The following is a 19,812-nucleotide window of genomic DNA, read 5'->3' on the forward strand; positions in this document are numbered from 1 at the left end:
GGGCTATCATATCATCTCTTAACCTTCTTTTCTCCAGGCTAAACATCCCCAGCTCTCTAAGTCGTTCCTCATAGGGCATGGTTTCCAGACCCTTCACCATTTTTGTCGCCCTCCTTTGGACACGCTCCAGTTTCTCAATGTCCTTTCTGAACTGTGGTGCCCAGAAATAGACACAATATTCTAGGTGGGGCCTGACCAGAGCAGAATACAGTGGCACTATTACTTCTCTCGATCTAGACACTATACTTCTATTGATGCAGCCTAAAATAGCATTGGCCTTTTTAGCTGCCGCATCACACTGTTCACTCATGTTCAACTTGTGGTCTACTTGGACTCCTAGATCCCTTTCACACATAGTTTCATTCAGCCAGGTGTCACTCATCCTATATCTGTGCATTTTATTTTTCCGCCCTAAGTGCAATACCTTACATTTCTCCGTGTTGAATTTCATTTTGTAAGCTTTGGCCCAGCTTTCTAGTCTATTCAGGTCATTTTGAATCTTGATCCTGTCCTCTGGGGTATTAGCTATTCCCCCTAATTTGGTGTCATCTGCAAATTTGATAAGTATGCTCCCAATTCTGTCATCCAAGTCATTGATAAAGATGTTGAATAACACTGGCCCCAGGACAGAGCCCTGTGGGACCTCACTTGGCACTTCTCTCCAGGATGAAAAGGAGCCATTGTTGAGCACCCTTTGGGTTCGGTCAGTCAACCAGTTACAAATCCATGTAACAGGTACCTTGTCTATGCCACATTTTACAAGCTTGTTTGCAAGAATGTCATGGGAAACCTTGTCAAAGGCCTTACTGAAATCAAGATATACTATATCCACAGCATTCCCTTCATCTACCAAGCTGGTAATTTTATCAAAGAAAGAGATCAGATTTGTCTGGCATGACTTGTTTCTCTGAAACCCATGTTGACTATTTGTGATTATGGAATTGCCATCTAGATGTTCACAGACTCTCTGTTTAATGATCTGCTCTAGAATCTTTCCTGTTATAGATGTCAGACTAACTGGATGATAATTGTTGGGATCCTCTTTTTTCCCCTTTTTGAAGATGGGGACAACGTTTGCCCTCCTCCAGTCTTCTGGGACTTCTCCTGTTCTCCAGGAGTTCTCAAAGATTATTGCCAATGGCTCCGATATGACATTTGCCAGTTCTTTTAATATCCTTGGATGTAGTTCATCTGGTCCTGGAGATTTAAATTCATTTAGATTAACAAGGTATTCCTGTACTATCTCTTTACTTATTCTGTGCTGAAATTCCCCTCTTCTGTCCTCTGCTCCATTATCCTCAGGTTGAGCACCCTTTGCCTTTTCTGAGAAGACTGAGGCAAAGAAGGTGTTGAGTAATTCTGCCTTTTCTCTGTCTTCTGTTAGCATTTTGCCATCTTCTCCACGCAGTGGCCCTACCATTTCCTTCTTCCTTTTGCTGCGGACATATCCAAAAAAGCCCTTTTTATTGTTCTTAACGTCTCTAGCAAGCCTGAGTTCATTCGCGCTTTAGCTTTTCTGACTTTACCCCTACACATGCCTGCTATTTCTTTGAATTCCTTTTTTGTGATTTTCCCCTTTTTCCATTTCTTATACATGTTCCGTTTAAAACTCAGCTCGGTTGAAAGTTCCTTAGTAATCCATCCTGGTTTCTTGAGACACCTCCCGTTTTTCTTTCTCACTGGAACTGTTTGAAATTGTGCCTTCAGTATCTCCCTTTTGAGAAAGTCCCATCCGTCCTGAACTCCTTTATCTTTTAGTATTTCTGACCATGGAATTGCCCTCAATACTTCTCTAAGTTTACTGAAATCCGCTCTCCTAAAGTCTAGGATGCGTGTCTGACTATGCCTGGCTTCTCTTTTCCACTGTATAACAAACTCCAGGAGAACATGGTCACTTCCACCTAATGATCCCACCCCTTGCACCCCATTAACCAAGTCATCCTTGTTGGTTAGGATCAGATCTAAAATAGCTGACCCCCTTGTTGCCTCTTCCACCTTTTGGACCATGAAATTGTCTTCCAGGCAAGTGAGGAATTTGCTAGGCCTTGAGGATTTTGCTGAGTTTGACTTCCAGCAAATATCAGGATAGTTGAAGTCGCCCATCACTACTACATCTCTCTTTTCTGACTGTGTGGTCATCTGTTCTAGAAAGATATCATCCAATTCCTCAGTCTTACCACTTACCACTTGTACTTATTTTATGAAGCTGCAAATATCATATACAACTGATTCCATGTTTATTTGATTAGATAGCCCTTTTATGGTACAAAGCGCTTTCCAACTGTATTTAAATAGTCAAACCACTATTATTCCTATCTTGCAACTGGGGAACTAAATTCCAAAGCCAACTGCTGAGTAAACGTTGGTACTTGAACCCAGGTCTCGTGCTTCCCATGGACCTACAATGAATCTCACCCATGCTTCTATGTAAATGCTGAATCATATAGATAAGGTATGGGGACACAGGCAGTCCCCAGGACCCTTCCCCTAATTTTTTGAAATTCCTTGTCTAGAAATTTTATTTTGCTCCCAATTAGTCCATTCAGCCTCCCAGTTCCCCTCCGCAGCCATTTTAAACCCAGGAGAGGCCTGTTTCCCAAGAGGAAATAACCCAGAATGTGACCTCCTGTTCAATTCTTGTTTAAAGGGGAAGCTTCCCTAGGCCCCAAATATAGCAAACATGCCTCCAAACCTCCTAGGGGTATTAGAGGATATTCTGATGCAATTTTTTAAAAAATGCTTCTGGAGTGGGGAGATTATAGTTGGAAGCCCCCAAGGGGCCCTGTGGAGCCCCTAACCTCTGTTAGGTGTGTACCCCAATACAGAGAAAACATGAAATGCAACATTTGAACAGCACTGCGTACGATGGGCAGTTTTTTTTCGGTGCAGAAAGTGAGCATACACAATATAATTCAAGTAGGGCAGAACTATTTTAACTGCAAGTATAGCGATTAGGTAGCCACTGTCTGGTAACTTATGCACAGCCCCAGAAAATAAAACCACAATGGCAGGGGGGAAATTATACACACTGTGTAAAGTAGTCTGATACTTATACTAAAATCAATAATACAGAGTCTTTTTCTTCACTGAAGTAATGTACAATAACCACAATTGCATGGTAGATTTCTTGTAATTCAAGCCCAGAGAATCATAAAACATTCAGTAAAAGAGGTTTTACAAGAGTGTCTTCATAAAATCCAGAACCCTACTGATGCACTGTGATCACAGTTGCACATTTTTTCAGGTCATGCAACAGTGTCAAGGAAAGCCAGACAAGATCTGACCACTCCAACCAGGCAATTTCTCCACTGTCTGCCTTCCCTCACAGTCTCTGCACCTTTGGCCTTCTTTCTCCTGCTGTTCCTTCCAACACTGGCTCAGTTACACTGGAGTAGGTGGCACTAACAAGATACTAGCCATCATTTTCAAATCACAATTTTAACAAACATTTTGGAAATTATCCTGTTTAGAAGCCAAATCTTATGTCTCCTGATTAGTCATGGTACAAATAATTTGATGCAAGGATAAACATACAATAGCCTCTTCATGATCATTTCCCCTCAACTCTCCTCTGCAACCACCTTATTGTTGCCTGTAGTTCTCTCTATCCTGAAGTGTTTGATTCCTGATCATAACCAAAACATGTTTTGGATGCTAAAAATTCAACACCCAACTTCACTGAAAAGGCATTTATTCCCATGTCTTGCTTAATACTAGCACCAATTAACAAGTTTATCATCTTTGATCATATATAAGAAATATGGTTGTATCAAACTTTATTCTTATTGAAATCAATGGGACTTGAGTAAGTCATTTTCAAGGCAAATATGAATACAACCATAATATTCATTCTTTGGACAAACAAGCTTGAATTCAGAATGTGGCTCTAAAGTGATCATCTTGTATTTCAACAAACCACAAAAATTATATGACTGTTTTGTAACAGACTTCCTGCAGTATCTCCCAACCTATTTCATTACCTATTTCCTAGCTGCAATGGAGGAGAAATGTTGATGGTTCATCTACCATTTTGGGTTGCTCACCTCTCTTGTTATACAACTGTTGTACACAAACTAGTGTATTCTAGTGACCAAAAGCTATTCCTTACAAATCAAGTAAATTACTAGCAATTAAGTGCTTTTCTAAATCAGGCTGGTTAGCCACCTGCAGTGGGCCAGATTTCTGTTTCCTTCCATATCCGCTCAGCCAACTTCTTTTAAGATGAGGGGACTGAAGACAGAATAACGCAATGGTATTATTTTGGAGGGGAATCACTTTCCGAAGCATTCTTTCAAAATGGATTTCACTGCAGAAAGGAACAGTAGTAGTAAAGCAGTTCATAATTAACTCAGCACTAGATGGCAGGCCTTTGGGGCCCAAGAGCTAATCCCCATGAACAGATGGTTTCCGGGTTAGATTTTAATTAAGGAAAATGCAGACACACATCATTAAATTTATGTGCAATCCAATAATCTGGCATCTAGGAATTCATTCATACTGAACAGTGTGTTAATATGCAATACCATCCCTTTATTTCAGCCTTTTCTACTGCCTCACAAAGGCAAAACTGGTCTAGCACTGAAGAAACCAATTGGTATGCACAACAAGCCCAATACAGATTCTTTCCATTTCCATAGTTCTGAATGTGGAGTTTTTCATGATGTCCTCCAAACTTTTCATTTGTTCTCAGGATACATTCTTCAGCACAGGGGCTTCAGTTGTACCCCAATTAGTTTCTGAACCTTTTTCAGCTCTTCTTTGAAGAATTTCATTGTCATGTCTCTGATGCCTTACAGTATGGGGAGCTGCTCTCACAGAAATGCTGTCTGCTCCTGAGAGACATACCTCTTGCATAAAGTTTGCCTTGAGACTACCATCACACATTGTAGTCAGCAGACTTCCCTTGTGGCTGCCTTATCCGGATTTGTAACGTTGAAAAAGCACCCACTGTCACATGAAAAAAGATCTGCCAGAGATTGCGAAGTTCATAAAGATACATGTTGCAGAGGCAGATTAAGCCAAAAGTTAGGAAGGATTTAATGTTCCGCCAGCTCGTGCAATATACAAACAGATAGCACTGCAAAGAAAAAAGTCATTAAGGCATGAGTAACTCCTGCAGCCTTACTAGATTCCTATAAAAAATTATGAAAATGAAAGATTAAGAACCCTATATTCCATATGAAAACAACAATTCCCACAAGGCTAGAAACTGTTTATAGTCCTTTTTTCATGGTTCTCTTTGCTATCCTTATCAGCAAATGACTTCCAGAAAAAAGCTTGAGAACTCTGAAGATAAATCTGTAATTTATTTTGGCTTCTGATCATATAGATCTGTTTTATTGCTCTTTGTTGTACTCTAGAATCTAGGAAGCAAGCTGGGGAATTCTTAGTGTGGATTTGAAACCTCACAGTTATTACAACTCCACAGAACATCATATACAATTAAGTTTGAGACAAAATAGCAAAAGCTTCTACAAAATGGGTTATTCCAAGAATAGAAAATGTCTTCCTTCTCTTCAGTAGCCAAATATGATTACCTTCTGTTGCTGTCTCCAGCATGAACTATTTAGTTTTTTTTTCAAGAAACAAATCTCTCCATTTGATAAGACAAAATAACTACATGTGATAACAGAAGCACTTGCTTGCAATATGTTCTCTCAAAAGGGTTAACATACTAAACTCTGTGTTGTAACAGGGAGAGTGCTAAAGTGTTTGCCAGACTGCTTTTCTAATTTTATTTCATTCACTTGTAGTTGCAAGGGAGGTTGTCCTACTAAACAAAAGCTGGAAGAAATAGAAGCCTACTCTGCACCAGGAACCCTTAGGATAACAGGTGTGGGAGAGGAGATTCCTGCCCTACTCCAGCCATGGGGGGAGGGAGCTGACCCTCTTTTTGTCCTATTAAAGAAAAATGAGCAATGTCTCCGTTCACTGAATGGGCAGGGGGACCAATGTGTTAAAAAAAACAAACCCTGGAGAAGGAAGACAACTACCTTCCCCTGCAGCAATGAGGGTGATTGGCAAGACTGAGGGTGCTTGGCAAGACTTGTCTTCTTCATCACCCCTTTTACAGAAGGATGACTGCTCACCAAACTCCATGCAAATGGGTCGTGGGAGGGATGGACAGAGAAACAGAAAAAAGGATCAGCAAGAGAAAGAGTAAACACCCAGAGAATGAACTAGTGACAAACAAAGGCAGAGAAAAGAGGCAGCAATGAGAGACTGAGGAAAGAGGAGCAACTGTTGGAGTGAGATGATGGGGCAAGAGGATAGAAGCAGGAAGAAACAGGAGGAGATGCATGACCGCAGATGCCTGTAAGCACAGAGGTGTTCCCTCCATTTCTGCGATCATCCCCCCCACCAGCCTACTTGTGGTGGTGCCCAGGAAACATTTTCAAAATTCCAGGATAGTGACCCCTGTATTAATGGGACAGGGCTTTGGATGTCAATCTTTGTTTTACATTGAAGGAAAAAAGATGTATTTTTCACCAGACAGATATAGAGATAACAGCCATAATCCAATACAAATGAAGCATATTACAGCCGCTGAAATCAGTTAGCTGAAGCTCATTTAAGAATATGCTGTGCCAGTGGTTTGTGTACTCTTACTTTCAAACACAGCAGTAGTACAATGTTATATAATCTTTTTTTTAATCTGGAGTCTAACAAGTTCGTTCTAAGAATCATGTAAAAGCTATACACAGTTGGCATATCTAGATGAAAGACGTCAGTGATGGTGAGGACCCTATCAGCATTTCCAAAACAGGGTCCATTTCTGCCTGCCTTCCCAATATTACAGTGAATGGCCATGGACAATTATTTTATGTCTGATCTATTTCAGTGTGTGGCTGCTGGGTTAAACTCGGATAACCCCATAACTTTCACAGTTTCCTATAACAATGAGAACAATACAACCACCTTGACTTCTCATAACAGTTCAGATAATATCACTCCAGTAGGGAAATAGCTCTAGAAATTTCTGAAGATGGGCTTCCCAGAAACAATATTTCCTATATATGTGAAGTAACAGAGACCACAAAGAAGAAAACTATTTGCATTCATTGCAGTTCAGACTCACAAGATTTGATCCTAGTCATGAGTTAACTAGGACCTTTGAAGAGCATCCCCAGTATGTAAAAAATATAATCTACCTGATACAAACAAGCTGCAGTGCCAAGAAAAAAGGCAATTATGTAGCTGAAGTCTTCTCGGTCCTCCTGAAAATATACAAACAAAATATAAACTCTCAAAGCAATGGATTCCATATTATGCTGACATGCCCTTATGTAGTTCATACATATAACTAAAGAATTGTTTTAGCATGATTTCCAAATACCAAGAAGTCCACAAATCACACTTGATTTTTTTCCTAGCCAGTTTCAGTACTAAAAACCTAGGTTGAAAGAAAAAAAAATCAAAGGCTGGGGTAGAAATGATGGGTTTTGCAGGAAGTGGAAAGAACAGGAGTGAGAAGGGAGGTTTCCTTTACTCTAAAAACTGGACACACACCTAGCACCTGCTTTAAGGGACTACTGGAGATCAGCACTGAAAAAGATTGACCTGTAGCTCCTTAGATTTGGCTTGGACCATAGACACAGCCTCATAAAGCTATGTAAATCATAGCATATCCACTAGATGGTGCTACTATCATACAGAGTAAAAAATAAAGGGAAAATAAAAAAAACAAGAGTATCTACCAGCTATTCATATGGCAACTAGAATACTTTGGACACAGAGGTAAGTATGTGATTTCACCACCTTCTGAGTGTGAATATTTAATTCCTCTATGGGCAGGAGCCTTGTCCTTGGACAATCTGGGTTACAATTCTTTTCTGTAATAGACCTGGGACTGTTTCATGCAAAATAAAACCTATGGCATCTTAACTCATGCCCTTCACGTTGAACACTGGAAAACGGAAGGTTCCTTAATGGTAAAGTGGGAAGTATAAATTCTAACTCTAATCCACTGACTTTTATAGAGTACAACTCAATATAACTTTATAGGTATATGCTCAGTGGAATATTACGAAGTGACTTGTACAAGGACATTTCCTTTGTTAAAAGGAGTATGTACAAATTACATTAGCACTTGTAACATACAGAAAGAAAGACACGTGAGACACGTCAGCTTGCTCCATCAAAGCTGTTTGAGGCCAAATCAGCCTGAAGGCTAGTTGCCAAACCCATCCACCCCAGCCTCTGTGGGAAAAGAGAGTGCTTTCCTTATCCAAATAGTGGTCAAAGGGTGATTTATCCTGCTAATCAATGCAAGAGCATTTCTAAAATAAAATAAACTAAACTTACAGACAGTTTTTCAAAGGCTGTCACTCATTTACTTACTAGACAGTCATCAACATGGAACAGTACCTGCAGAAGACTTTCTATAGCATGAAAACCGCGAATTAAGTTCAAAGCTCCACATAAAAGACTGAGTACAAAGGAAACAATTCCTGGCAGCGTTACAGGTTCCAATCGCTGGTGAGGGGCTGGAAGACAGAAAAAAGAAAAAAATATTATAAATATTTTAAAAGATCTTCATTAAGGGGCAAAAATTATGATGCTATTTTTCAGTGTCTTCCTCCTACTCAGGTTCATATAACTTCAATGAAAATATATAATGTTTATCAAGAACATGATTCATCAAACAGTTCTTTATCCCATTCTTTAGAAAATGTATGCTTTAGAACACTGATTCCCAAAGTGGGCAGTATGCCCCCCCAAGGAACATTGGAAAGATCCATGGGGGCAGTGAGGGGGAAAGGGGGCAGTAAAAGGGTGGTGAGCGGAAAGGGGGCAGCAGGGTAGGCTTCAGTCAAAGTACTGGTGTGCAAGAAAGAAAAGGGAACCAGCAGCCTTTAAGACTAAGGCTAAGACGGTTAGAACAGAGCTCTAGGCAAGCTGAATGTAAAACTGGCTGGTAAAGTTAATCCATAATTAGCTGCTGAGTAGTAGTAAATAACAATCTTGAAATGTGTTCTCAATGTTTTCTTCTCTGTTAAAGTGTAAGCTAAAGGATAATTTAAATCCAGTGTTAAACATGTTTGCTTTAATTTTTGACAATGACAAGAGGAGACAAAATAGGAGCTGTGTCTCTGCCTGACAGTTTATCCATTTTGAGTACTTCTACCTCTTTAATCATTCACTCTTTTTGCTCATCATGTTTCTCACAAGCAAGTACAACTGATCCTAAGAAGCCTCTCCACATTAAGTGTAGAAAGACTTCCAAGTCTTAATGCATGTGTTAACAGGGCCTCACACAGAATGAATCTGCACTGCAGAAATAATCCAGGTTGACATCGTTTTAACTACCATGGCTCAATACTAGGGGATTTTGTGAACTGTAGTTTTGAGACATTTAGTCTTGTCTATCAAAGAGACCTGGTGCCACAACAAACTCCAAATCTCAGGATTCCACAGCATTAAGTCAGGGCAGTTAAAATGGTGTCAAACTGTATTATTTATACAGTGTGAATGCCGCTGAAGAAGATTTATGAAAACTTCTGAAGCTGCAAGTAACATGTTTACTATCCTTGGATCCACAAAGGGGCATAATATAACATTCTCTTAGAAATCATACAGAAAATAAAGAGGCAAAATCAAAGTAGGGGGAAAGTTAGCATTTTTGCAGACATTCATCTGTACACATAAATGACTGCCAATTCATAGTGAATGTGTGTACAAGCCATTGCTGAGCTATTCCACAACAAGTGACAGAAACTGAATATGAAAAAACAAGACAAAATCCACAGTAGTCTAGGTAACATTGTGAGAGTGACAATAAGGTTATTGAACCATATTTAAATCATTCTGTTTAAATCACTGAAGTGTAAAGGTGCCAACAATGAAGTTAATGAGCTAGAACATTAATATAGAGAGAGGTGTCATTCTGTGTTGTCTGCACTGAACAGCTGCAGCAGAAAAAGGCTCTCCAAAGCAATTCATAAAGTTGGAGAAAGCACAAGGGTGACAAAGGGAATTTCTCCAAAAGAGAACAGTACCATCTGATCAACACTGTTTCCAAACTTTATAAGGAACACACTTTATGTTTCTTGTAGAACTAATTGCATGCTGCTTAATATGTAATTAGTAATTAGCTACTGAGAGGAAAACATTTTTTTAAATACAGCTTTATATTTTAAATGTGTATATGTTCTAAATCCAACATGTCAGAATCAAGAGAATGGACCAGACTTGAATAAATCTCAATGGAGGAGAGCCAGTTTGGTGTAATGGTTTTAGTGTTGGACTATGACTCTCCAGCCCAGGATTCAAATTCCTGCTCAGTCATGGAATCCCACTAGGTGACCTTGGGCAAGTCACATTCTCTCAACATCAGAGAAAAGCAAAGGAAAACCCCTTTTCAAAAAACTTGCCAAGAAAATCCTGTGATAGGGCTGCATTAGGGTTGTCGTAAGTCAGATATGACATGAAGGCAAACAAGTTCACTTTAGAATTCAGTGCGATGAATGGAGACCTGTTTCTTCCAAACCTCACAAACATTCTAACTCAGTACAATATTTTCTGTTGAACAGTGACATTTTGTTTCTTTTGCTTATATTTACATTTTCAAGCTAAGTACTTGGTTGATTACACCAAAACTGAAATAACATTATATTAAAGCACTTAGCAAGATTTCAAATTGGGTGAAATCATAGGACCCAATTAGGCATTTACTTCACTTGCATTTTTCTGGTTGAATTCTGCTAGGGGGTAAGCAACATAGGGCCTGTGGTGTGTGAATTGGAACATAAGATCCTTTAAACTTTTGCCCCTTCAAAGTTCCAGTTGGACTCCGCTCCCAGTCTGCTATTAGTAATAGGAAGAAAGACTGCACTGGAATCGATGGGAGCCAACCTCTTCCCATTCTGAATTCCAGACCAGAAGGGGAGAAGGAGGAGGATTCTGATACTTATCATTAAGGGGGCAAATTGATGTGAACACTGTCATGTTTAGAAATTTATAAGAGCACAGGCAAACAGATCTTTAAGAAGAAAACTGCACTTAAGAAGAGCAAACTCACCTGTAGATATCTTCCCAGTACCTTTGTATTCTGGAAGAGAGATATGTGCATATCCGTTGGCTGAGCCCAAGTCAGATAAAGAAATTTGATACGGTGGTCTCAGTCTGATTTCTGTCTGCATATCAGCAAGGTTTATTTTTGTTGAAAGAGATCGTGGATTATTGTATCTTTGCTTAGTCCTCTGAATGAAATTATCTGCATAAAGGATAAAAAAAACTTTCCCTTAGACTTTTGTTAATAAAATCATTTGAGACCCTGTGGTTTTATGGGCAATGTACAGCTCATATACCTACATTTAAACTCATTATTGAAATTCTTACATCCATTGTGGAAGGTTTTAACACTGTTGCTACTTTACAACTAATATATCATGGGCTAATTAACTTTGCAGCACCAAAAAATTAAGCACAAGAAATCTAATTATGAATAAAATAATGTCTCATGCCATGGCAAGCCTGAAAGTATAGCTAACATAACTAATGAATTGCATATTATTTAGTTTTTTTTCTTGTAATGTAGAAGATATTACCAAAAAAGTACTTTAAAAAATTTCTAACCACAAGCCAGTTACATATACTTTGATGGAATATTGCATAATATTAGGAATGAAGTAATATTAAGAAAAATCCATAACACCAAATTTCTTAGACAAAAGCCCACTAGCTATAGTTTAGTAGTTACTGAGATGTGCTATCTAATAGGGGGGGAGAAGCTCAAAAGGCTTCTTTACTTTTATTTACAATTCCTGGCTTATTTTGTCTAGTTTCCTAGACCTAAATCCTCAGATGCATTTGGTGGAGTGAAAAGCCAGGGATAGAGCTATATATGTATATATGCATATGAAAAGGCCAGCCTGGCCACATACTAGGGTTGTGCGGAGGCAGAGCAACCACACGCCCCGCAACCCTAGTATGTGGCAGTGGCATAATAATGCTGGCTCCCTGTATACACATGGGTGCTGCCATTGTTACGTAAGCGCCGTGCAGTGCTGACATAACAAGTGTGCCAGTGGTGCACTTTTCGCAGGTTCTTTTTTTGCCGGAGGGAAGCCACGCAGTTTGGCGGATGTGGCTTCCCTCTGGAGGGAAAACAGGCGCCGACAGGCTGTCATTTTTTGGCAGTCTGTACTGCACCTATGACTCTCGAAACCAGGGTTCAAATCCCCAATCAGCCATGGAAACCCAGTGAGGAATCTTGGTCATGTAACGTGCTCTCAGCCTGAGTGGGAGGCAAAGGCAAATCCCTTCTGAACAAATCTTGCCAAGAAAACGTTGTAATAGATTTGCCTTAGGGTCACCACAAATCAGAAATGACTTGAAGGCACACAACAATAACAACAACAACAATGCATCAGTACACTGCTGCTTTTTATACTTTATCACAATTCTGAAATACTGTATATTAACTTTTTTGACTTTTCACTGCAGTAAATATTGTCAGGTATTCAAGCATTTGTAAAAGACCTTCCATTTATGCAAAAATATTATTCCAAAAATAAACATTTATTTCTGTATCCATTTGGGTAGCCTAGGTTCCACAGAACTGAATCAGGTCTTGTTGAAAGGATTGTTGTGACTACCAGAAATGAGTCCATCATCAAGTTAATAGATATACACAAGACCAAAATTGCAGTACTGTACTGACATTGCCACATTTTTTTCTAATAATAACAGAGCAAATAACCCAGTTATTTATTTGTTTGGTTGGTTTATTTATAACCTGACTTTCTCCTTATGTAGGATCCAAGAAATCAATCAATGGGGAATATTCCATGATGTTGAGTCATTTCAGTAATGTGTGTGCTTGGATGGTTAGTTGGTTCCACGAGGTACAAAGAATGACAACTCAGGCTCCATCCACACTACACTCCTTTAACTGCCACAGTTCCATGCTATGGAATTCTGAGAATTGTAGTTTTGTGAGACTTTCAGCCTTCTTGGTCACAGAGCTCTGTGCCACCGTAAATTACAATTCCCAGGCTTCCACAGCATAGAGCCATGGCAGTTCCAAGAGATGTCAAACTGGATGGTTTCTGATGTGTAGATGCAGCCTAAATGTGGTTCTTTTATTACGATTATAATTATAAGCACAATAGAAAGATAAACTGTACAAAAAAACAAAAACAAAAACAAACAAAAAGACACTATAAAAATGTTTTATACCACCCTTCTCCTATTTGAGGTCTGAAATACTTTTTGACAAAGCCCATTATATGCCATTAAGGAGAACTGCTGAAATGTACCTTTCACATTTATAATACAGAATGACAGCATCTGGACGTTAGTGTACAATAGCTGGATACAGAACTGAAAAGCATATGGGTTTGGGAAGGGGCATATTAGTCTGCTACAAAATTGTGCATTAACAAAAATACTTGAAATAAAATAAATGGCTTTCCCCTTTTGGCTGCCCACACATCTTGCTCACTCCAGTGTCAACGGCAAAGTGTGCACATTTCCATTACTTCTTTATATTTATTTTATCAAAAGATTTGTATCCTGCACTTTCTATGATACAACTGTTCACGTTCATTAAATTACCCTTAATCCCTCAATTATCTCTAATGGATTTCTTGGCAAAAAAGTAAGTAATATGTGAGGTTTGAGTAAAAGGAACAGCAACCATGTTCCCAATATGTGACTGCTACAAGGAAAAAAAAAAAGATCGAGATGGCAAGTAGAAAATTAACAAAATCCATGCCATAATTTTATATCCCAAAAAGCAATACAGATGCCCCAGGATAATCCAAACCAGCAGTAGAAGGCCCCTGATATTCATTAATTGTATTGCAGCAGAGCTTGCAGAAGGTTTTGTTTTTTTCCTGGAATGTAACTCCCAGAATTCAGCAGCTAGCACAACCACTACACATACTGAATGGGAGATTCTGGGGGCTGGTACTCCCAAAAGCAACTTTTCTAAACTGTATGCTATAGGAATGAAAAGACCAAAGGAAGAGACTTATCGTGCCAAATAAAAGGTTCAAATTTCATTTCCCCATGTAATACTATATATATGTGGACACGTCTATAAATTCCAATGTAACAGCAACTAGTATGAAGTCCACTACAAAATCAATACAGTTGTAACCTGACATTCATGACTTTGACACTCGCTGTCTCAATCATTCGTGAGGCCATGGCCACCACATGCACAGGCACTCCTCCTCCTCCTCCTCCTCCTCCCAGTCGGGCTTTTCTCCTTCGGAGGAAAAAAACCCAGGAGGGAGAGAGCAGCAACCCCATCCCTTTCCAGGACTGAGAGATGTCTTCCCACAGGCAGCTCTCCATCCTGGGAAAAGGCAGGGAAGGTTGACCCTCCACCCCTTTTCAGGACAGAGAGATGCCTGGTTCTTTGGGCTTCTTTCACTCCTAAGAAGGGGCCTGGGGTGGGACTGAGTCCTATTTCCAGGACTGAGAGGTGTCTGATGAACCAGGCAGCTCACCCTCCTGGGAAGGGTCAGGGAGACAGTTAAAGGGACAGAGTGCTGGGGAAGGAACGCACACACTCCTGCTCCTCTTGCCCAGCCCAACTGTCCCTTTAACTGGCTCCCTGGGGGAGGGAAGTTATTCACAATTTTTTCACATTCGCAGGGATGTTACACCCCTAGCCCCTGTGAATGTGGAGGGACGACTGTATAATTTCATGAGGGGAAAGTAAGTCAATAGCCTTAAAATCCATGGTACATCAAAGCATCTTCTCCAGCACCACTGATCTGCTTTCCAAGCAGATTTTTAAAAAATTATTTCCCACCATTCTCTTTGTACAATCCAATGTGGTTTACATGTAATTAAAAACAAGATACAGTACAGTACAGTGGGAAATTATGCATACAAAAGTTTAAAACAAAATTAAAGGACATTTCAGTTAAAAACAGAAGACTGAAACAATATAAAATGCCAGTAAGGCACAGTGAAAAAGAGACAGAAACACATCCCCATTGTAAGCCCTTTGTGCCTGTGGCCCACCTAAATGAAAGTATTTGCTGCAGAGAGCCTGCAAAACCAGCCTCCCATCGGAGGGGATTTCATAACCTGGGAGCAATCACTAAGAAGGCTCTCTGGTGTCCTCATGAAATGTGCCTATAATGGTGGTGGGACTATGAGAAAGCTTTCCCCTGAACATCTTAGAATTTGGGCAGGCTCATATAAAAGCCCCCATCCTGGTACCATGTTTGTTCCCCCTGTTTCTTTGTTTCCTGGAAATTGTCCATGGATCAACAACTAATCACTCACAGACCAGCAGCACCACTCTTAGTGCAAGGGACTGCCATACTTAGTACCAATGCTCCAGAACTCCCTTTTCAGGAAGGCCTACCTAAATGCAGTTTTCCAAAGAATTACTTAACAGTTAAAATATTTCTTGTTTTGTTTGGCACTTGAAGGGCAGCTTCCATGTCACAGTATTGGCTTATGGATCCAATAATGATTGTGGTTAGTTAGATTTTAAATGCAAATCCTACTGTTCTAACTGATTAATAAAAAGGACTATAAGATACAAAATTTCCTATGAATAGTAAGGGCCTTCAAAGCAGAAAGATGTGTTTAAGATGTCAGATAAGAAAATTTATTGAAGAAAATGTTGAATCCCTTACCAAACTCAATGAAACAGTAAGGTCTAACTGCTGTATTCGTCTTCATCATGTTGTAGGTGGAAATGTACTCCTTCTGAAGCTCATCCAAGAAGCAGAAGGCCAGGACACTGGGATAATTTTCAGTGCAGAGCATCATGTAACTCACTCCCAGCGAACTAATAAAACTATATGAACATGTTTTTAAAAGAAAAATATATGTATTTAACATTTCAAATTAAATTCATGTATCCACAACATGGCTTACTGTAGCTCTAAGTAGCTCTAAGTGCTATAACAAGGAAAACTAGCTGTGCATATAATGAAAGCATTATTGTTCAAGAGAAAATAACACCATGTTCAAAAGAAAAGTAATTTTCTTGTAGATAATGTCTTTCCAGGGCATGTGTGTGTAAAGGCAACACCAGCTGTTTGTGTTTGCATATATGTGAGTGTGCACATGGGTATATGCATTTTATGCTTGCATGCACATCACAATAGAGATGTAAAGGCACAAGAGTAAACAAATGGACAAATCTAGAAAAATGGAGGGAAATGAAGTATGTAATATTTTCTTTTAGGATGATAAATAAAATGTTTAAGGCATGCTGTTCATATATTTACTACCACAAAACTATTTCTAAAAGCTATGTAACAGGGAAACCTTTATGTAAGAGTGCAGGGTACAGTCACTGCAATTCCTAGTCTTGGTTTCTTTTTCCTCTCTTCTTTTTATAGTAATAAGTCCATTATCTCTGCTTGACAACCAAAAGAGATAATAGATTTCTCTTTTTTGCTAATGCTGATAGTTTCTTCATTATTTACTGTTTTTCCCCTAGCTCCTCCGGCAAAATGAAAGAGGTAAACAAAGGTGCAGGTGTTTCTTACAGTTTAGAATTGTTTAGTTCCATTTCTAACAAAAAATAATTTTTTAAAAAGTAAATTTTATTTCTAATTGTCTGAATGAACTATACTTTCAAAATTCCAAATATTATAATTTTATGCCAAACCAAATTAAACATAAAGTAACTTTAAATCTGTAAATGCTACTAATATAGCATTTCTTAAGTTTTTCCAAAAATCTCAAATGACTTCAAACTTTCCAGTAATTGTGTATTTCTACAAATACCCCCCCACACACACACACGTGTGTATGTGTGTGCACACAAATATACAAAAACCAGAAGAGTGGTAGATGGAGTCTGAATCCTTTAAAGCAGGAACGGGACATAAAAGAGACTATGTGGGTGTCTTCCCATCAACATTTTTTATTTATCTGTTATGCATAACATGGCATTGCCTTCATTCCTTAAAGCAGAAAAATTGCTCTTCAAAATTATCTCAGTGAGTCAAAGAATGTGCTCCTTCTGCAGAAAGGATGGTTCTTTCTCAGCATCCAGAGATGGCATAATGACAAGTTATCAGAAACTAGTGAATATTCACTCTTCTAATTGAAACTCTGGCATATGCTTCCAGTCTTCATTTATTGAACACTCCATTAAAATAATGAACTAGTGGACTGTCTTGTTATGTAATTCAAAATACAGTGGTCCCTTGGCTTACGCAGGGGATCCGTTCTGGACCCTCCCCCCCCCCGATGTAAGCAAAATAATGCATAAGCTTGAGTCCAATTCGATTGAATGGGGCTCGTGTTCGCAGCGCAGGAGAGCGTGTGTGCTATGGCGCACACGCCATTCATTCTCCTGTTATGCGGCTTCCATGTAAGCAGGAAGTCGCGTATGGGGCGCCCGCCTATAGCGCAGGTGCACTATAGTATTCTTAGAACAATTTGACATACACTGCATATGACTAATGCAAGTTCCACTGATTTCAATGAGTCTACTATAAACATATCTATGCCTGGATCCAACCCTAAGTAGGATAAGGCGAGAAAATCTGGCACCAGTAGAAGGTGAGAAAATCTACAGGCAGCTGACTCTCAGCAAATGCAAATGGAGTCCTATCAAATTGGTTCTAAAACTGAAACTAGGTAACCAGTGGAAGTGGCATCCTGTACTACGATAGCAATATACTCATGTATACGTCTAGAAATTTTAGTCAAAAAATTGACCACAAAAACCTGTGTTCACTTATCCACAGGTCAATGTAAGTACTGTACTTTAACATTTATTTTAAACAAGAACTATACCCTGGTGAAAGGCAAGAGCATAATCTGTCCTGGAAACACGGATCCACACTATTCTCTCATCCATCCAGCCCTTAGTCTGAGCACAAACAATGTCTGCTGGAATTTTGTATGTTGTTTGACATCGTTTTCCATTGCTTCATCCTTTATATCCTTTGTTACACACCTCTATGTCTTACTCTTGACTTATACATGGGTCATACCAAAATCCCTAATTGTGGCACCAAAACCTTCCCTCGATTTATACATAAGGTCGACTTATAGTCAAGTATGTACAGTATTTACCCTTGTACATGCATATTTTGACTCATGCTATATGCTGTAAAATAAAAACATCCCATCAAGCCTTCAAGAAAAAAATAGTTATATTTTCAGAAGGGTGGGCATTCATCCTGGATAGTTATATGAGCCTGGGCAAACGACTAAAAACGAGAATCATCTGGTTTGCCTTTTGAATGTTCTGTCCTTATGCTAAATAATACTGAAACACAATAGAACACCTTAAAAGAAGATTTAGATATTTCTTTTGACTTTAAGAACACCACCCAAAAAACCTGGCCATATAGAATAAAATGTTTATAGCCTAAACTAAGGAGATTAGCACACTGGCTTTCATTCCCGTGCTACGCGTGGTTTGTAAACTCACAGGGATGAATTGTACTGCACAGCTCCGTCCCTGGGCAGTACTCATCCTGTACCTGAACCGGGCTTGTTCCAGACATTTTAGAGAACAGGAAAATCTCATTCTTTAAAAGGTTCAGGAGAAGCCCAGGTTGGGTGTGGGATCACAGAGCTACGCGATATAATCCGCTCCTGTGAGTTTACAACCTGCACTAAGCACAGGAATAAAAGATGGTGCACTAATCTCCTGAATTGCTAGTTCCAACTAGAATAGGCCCACTGAATCAAAGGGGAGATTTAAATTCCACTGATTCAGTGGTAAATTGGGACTAGCAATTCCATTTTGGTCTATGCATTCATAAATATTTGAAAGGATGTCATATTGAGGAGGGAACAACCTTGTTCTCTGCTGCTCCAGAGAACAGGACCTGGAACAATGGATGCAAGCTACAGGAAAAGAGATTCCACCTCAACATTAGGAAGAACTTCCTGACAGCAAGGGCTGTTCGACAGTGGAACAAACTCCCTCGGAATGCAGTGGAGTCTCCTTCCTTGGAGGTCTTTAAGCAGAGGCTAGATGGCCATCTGTCGGGAATGCTTTGATTTGGATTTCCTGCATGGCAGGGGGTTGGACTGGATGGCCCTTGCGGTCTCTTCCAACTCTATGATTCTATGATTCTATGAATTGTACATTAAAAGGCCAGTTTTAAAAACTGCAAAAATGTCAATGAAAGACAGATATCTACACAGGCAGATTAAATTAAGTGCTTAGCAGATCAAAAACATTATAACTACCTTCCCAAAACATGCTAAAGAAGGAACGTCCACAAACTTAGTACAGTATAACTGAAAATGGCATATTTATGATGTAGCCAACAAATGTAGTTTGGCAGGGAAATACAGTACAGAGCCTCTGAGGATGGCTGCAATAGACACATAGGTTCAAATGCCTCATTGGGCTTTCTGAAGTCACAACAGGGCTGACCTCAGGTTTGTTTGTTTTTTGACTAAAGCTTAGCTTTTCAAAAGCAAAACTGTGCTTCTTCACCTCTATTACTAAAACCAGCTGTTTTAAATGAAACAGTGCAGCACGATCTGGTAGAAAGAAGACAAAAATCTCTAAAAAAACTTACTTTATGTTATACTGTCCTGCTTGCAGCGTACATCTATCAGGAAGTTGAGAAAGCCTCTTTGCAAGAGTTTTGAAGTATTTTCTGCACTCTTGCACACCAGCACTTTGCTCATAATCAGTAGAAGCAGACAGAGGGAGTCCATCTCTCACACGGACTACTGAGGCAGACAAGATCATAGACATTGCCAGCAGAGACAAAGGAAGCCTAAAACAGAAGAGATGCAGAGTGATGTTTACCCTTCTTGTCATTCTTTACATGTGGAGATTCCATTATAAGATATCATGTAAACAACCCCACCATATATATATCGTAAAAATAACCAAAA

At 39.3% G+C, this 19,812-nt stretch overlaps 1 protein-coding gene across 2 annotated transcripts in view; it reads right to left on the reverse strand.

Annotated features, from left to right (window-relative positions):
• The window catches only part of SEC22A (SEC22 homolog A, vesicle trafficking protein), a 1,054,631-nt gene that overhangs the window by 29,838 nt on the left and 1,004,981 nt on the right, over nt 1–19,812 (reverse strand). The window contains exons 3-8 of one of the 2 annotated variants that reach the window (XM_042445084.1): nt 19,488–19,691; nt 15,612–15,775; nt 11,021–11,215; nt 8,368–8,486; nt 7,152–7,217; nt 4,510–5,077 (exon numbers count right to left, since the gene is read on the reverse strand). In XM_042445084.1, the coding sequence (XP_042301018.1) occupies nt 4,877–5,077; nt 7,152–7,217; nt 8,368–8,486; nt 11,021–11,215; nt 15,612–15,775; nt 19,488–19,669 (927 nt within the window). In that variant the 5' untranslated portion in view covers nt 19,670–19,691 and the 3' untranslated portion in view covers nt 4,510–4,876. Of the gene's footprint in view, nt 1–4,509; nt 5,078–7,151; nt 7,218–8,367; nt 8,487–11,020; nt 11,216–15,611; nt 15,776–19,487; nt 19,692–19,812 lie in introns of those variants that run through there. The other variant, XM_042445085.1, reaches the window with a different exon arrangement.

Source organism: Sceloporus undulatus, chromosome 1 (assembly GCF_019175285.1).
Source record: "Sceloporus undulatus isolate JIND9_A2432 ecotype Alabama chromosome 1, SceUnd_v1.1, whole genome shotgun sequence".
In the NCBI taxonomy this organism is placed as follows: domain Eukaryota; kingdom Metazoa; phylum Chordata; class Lepidosauria; order Squamata; family Phrynosomatidae; genus Sceloporus; species Sceloporus undulatus.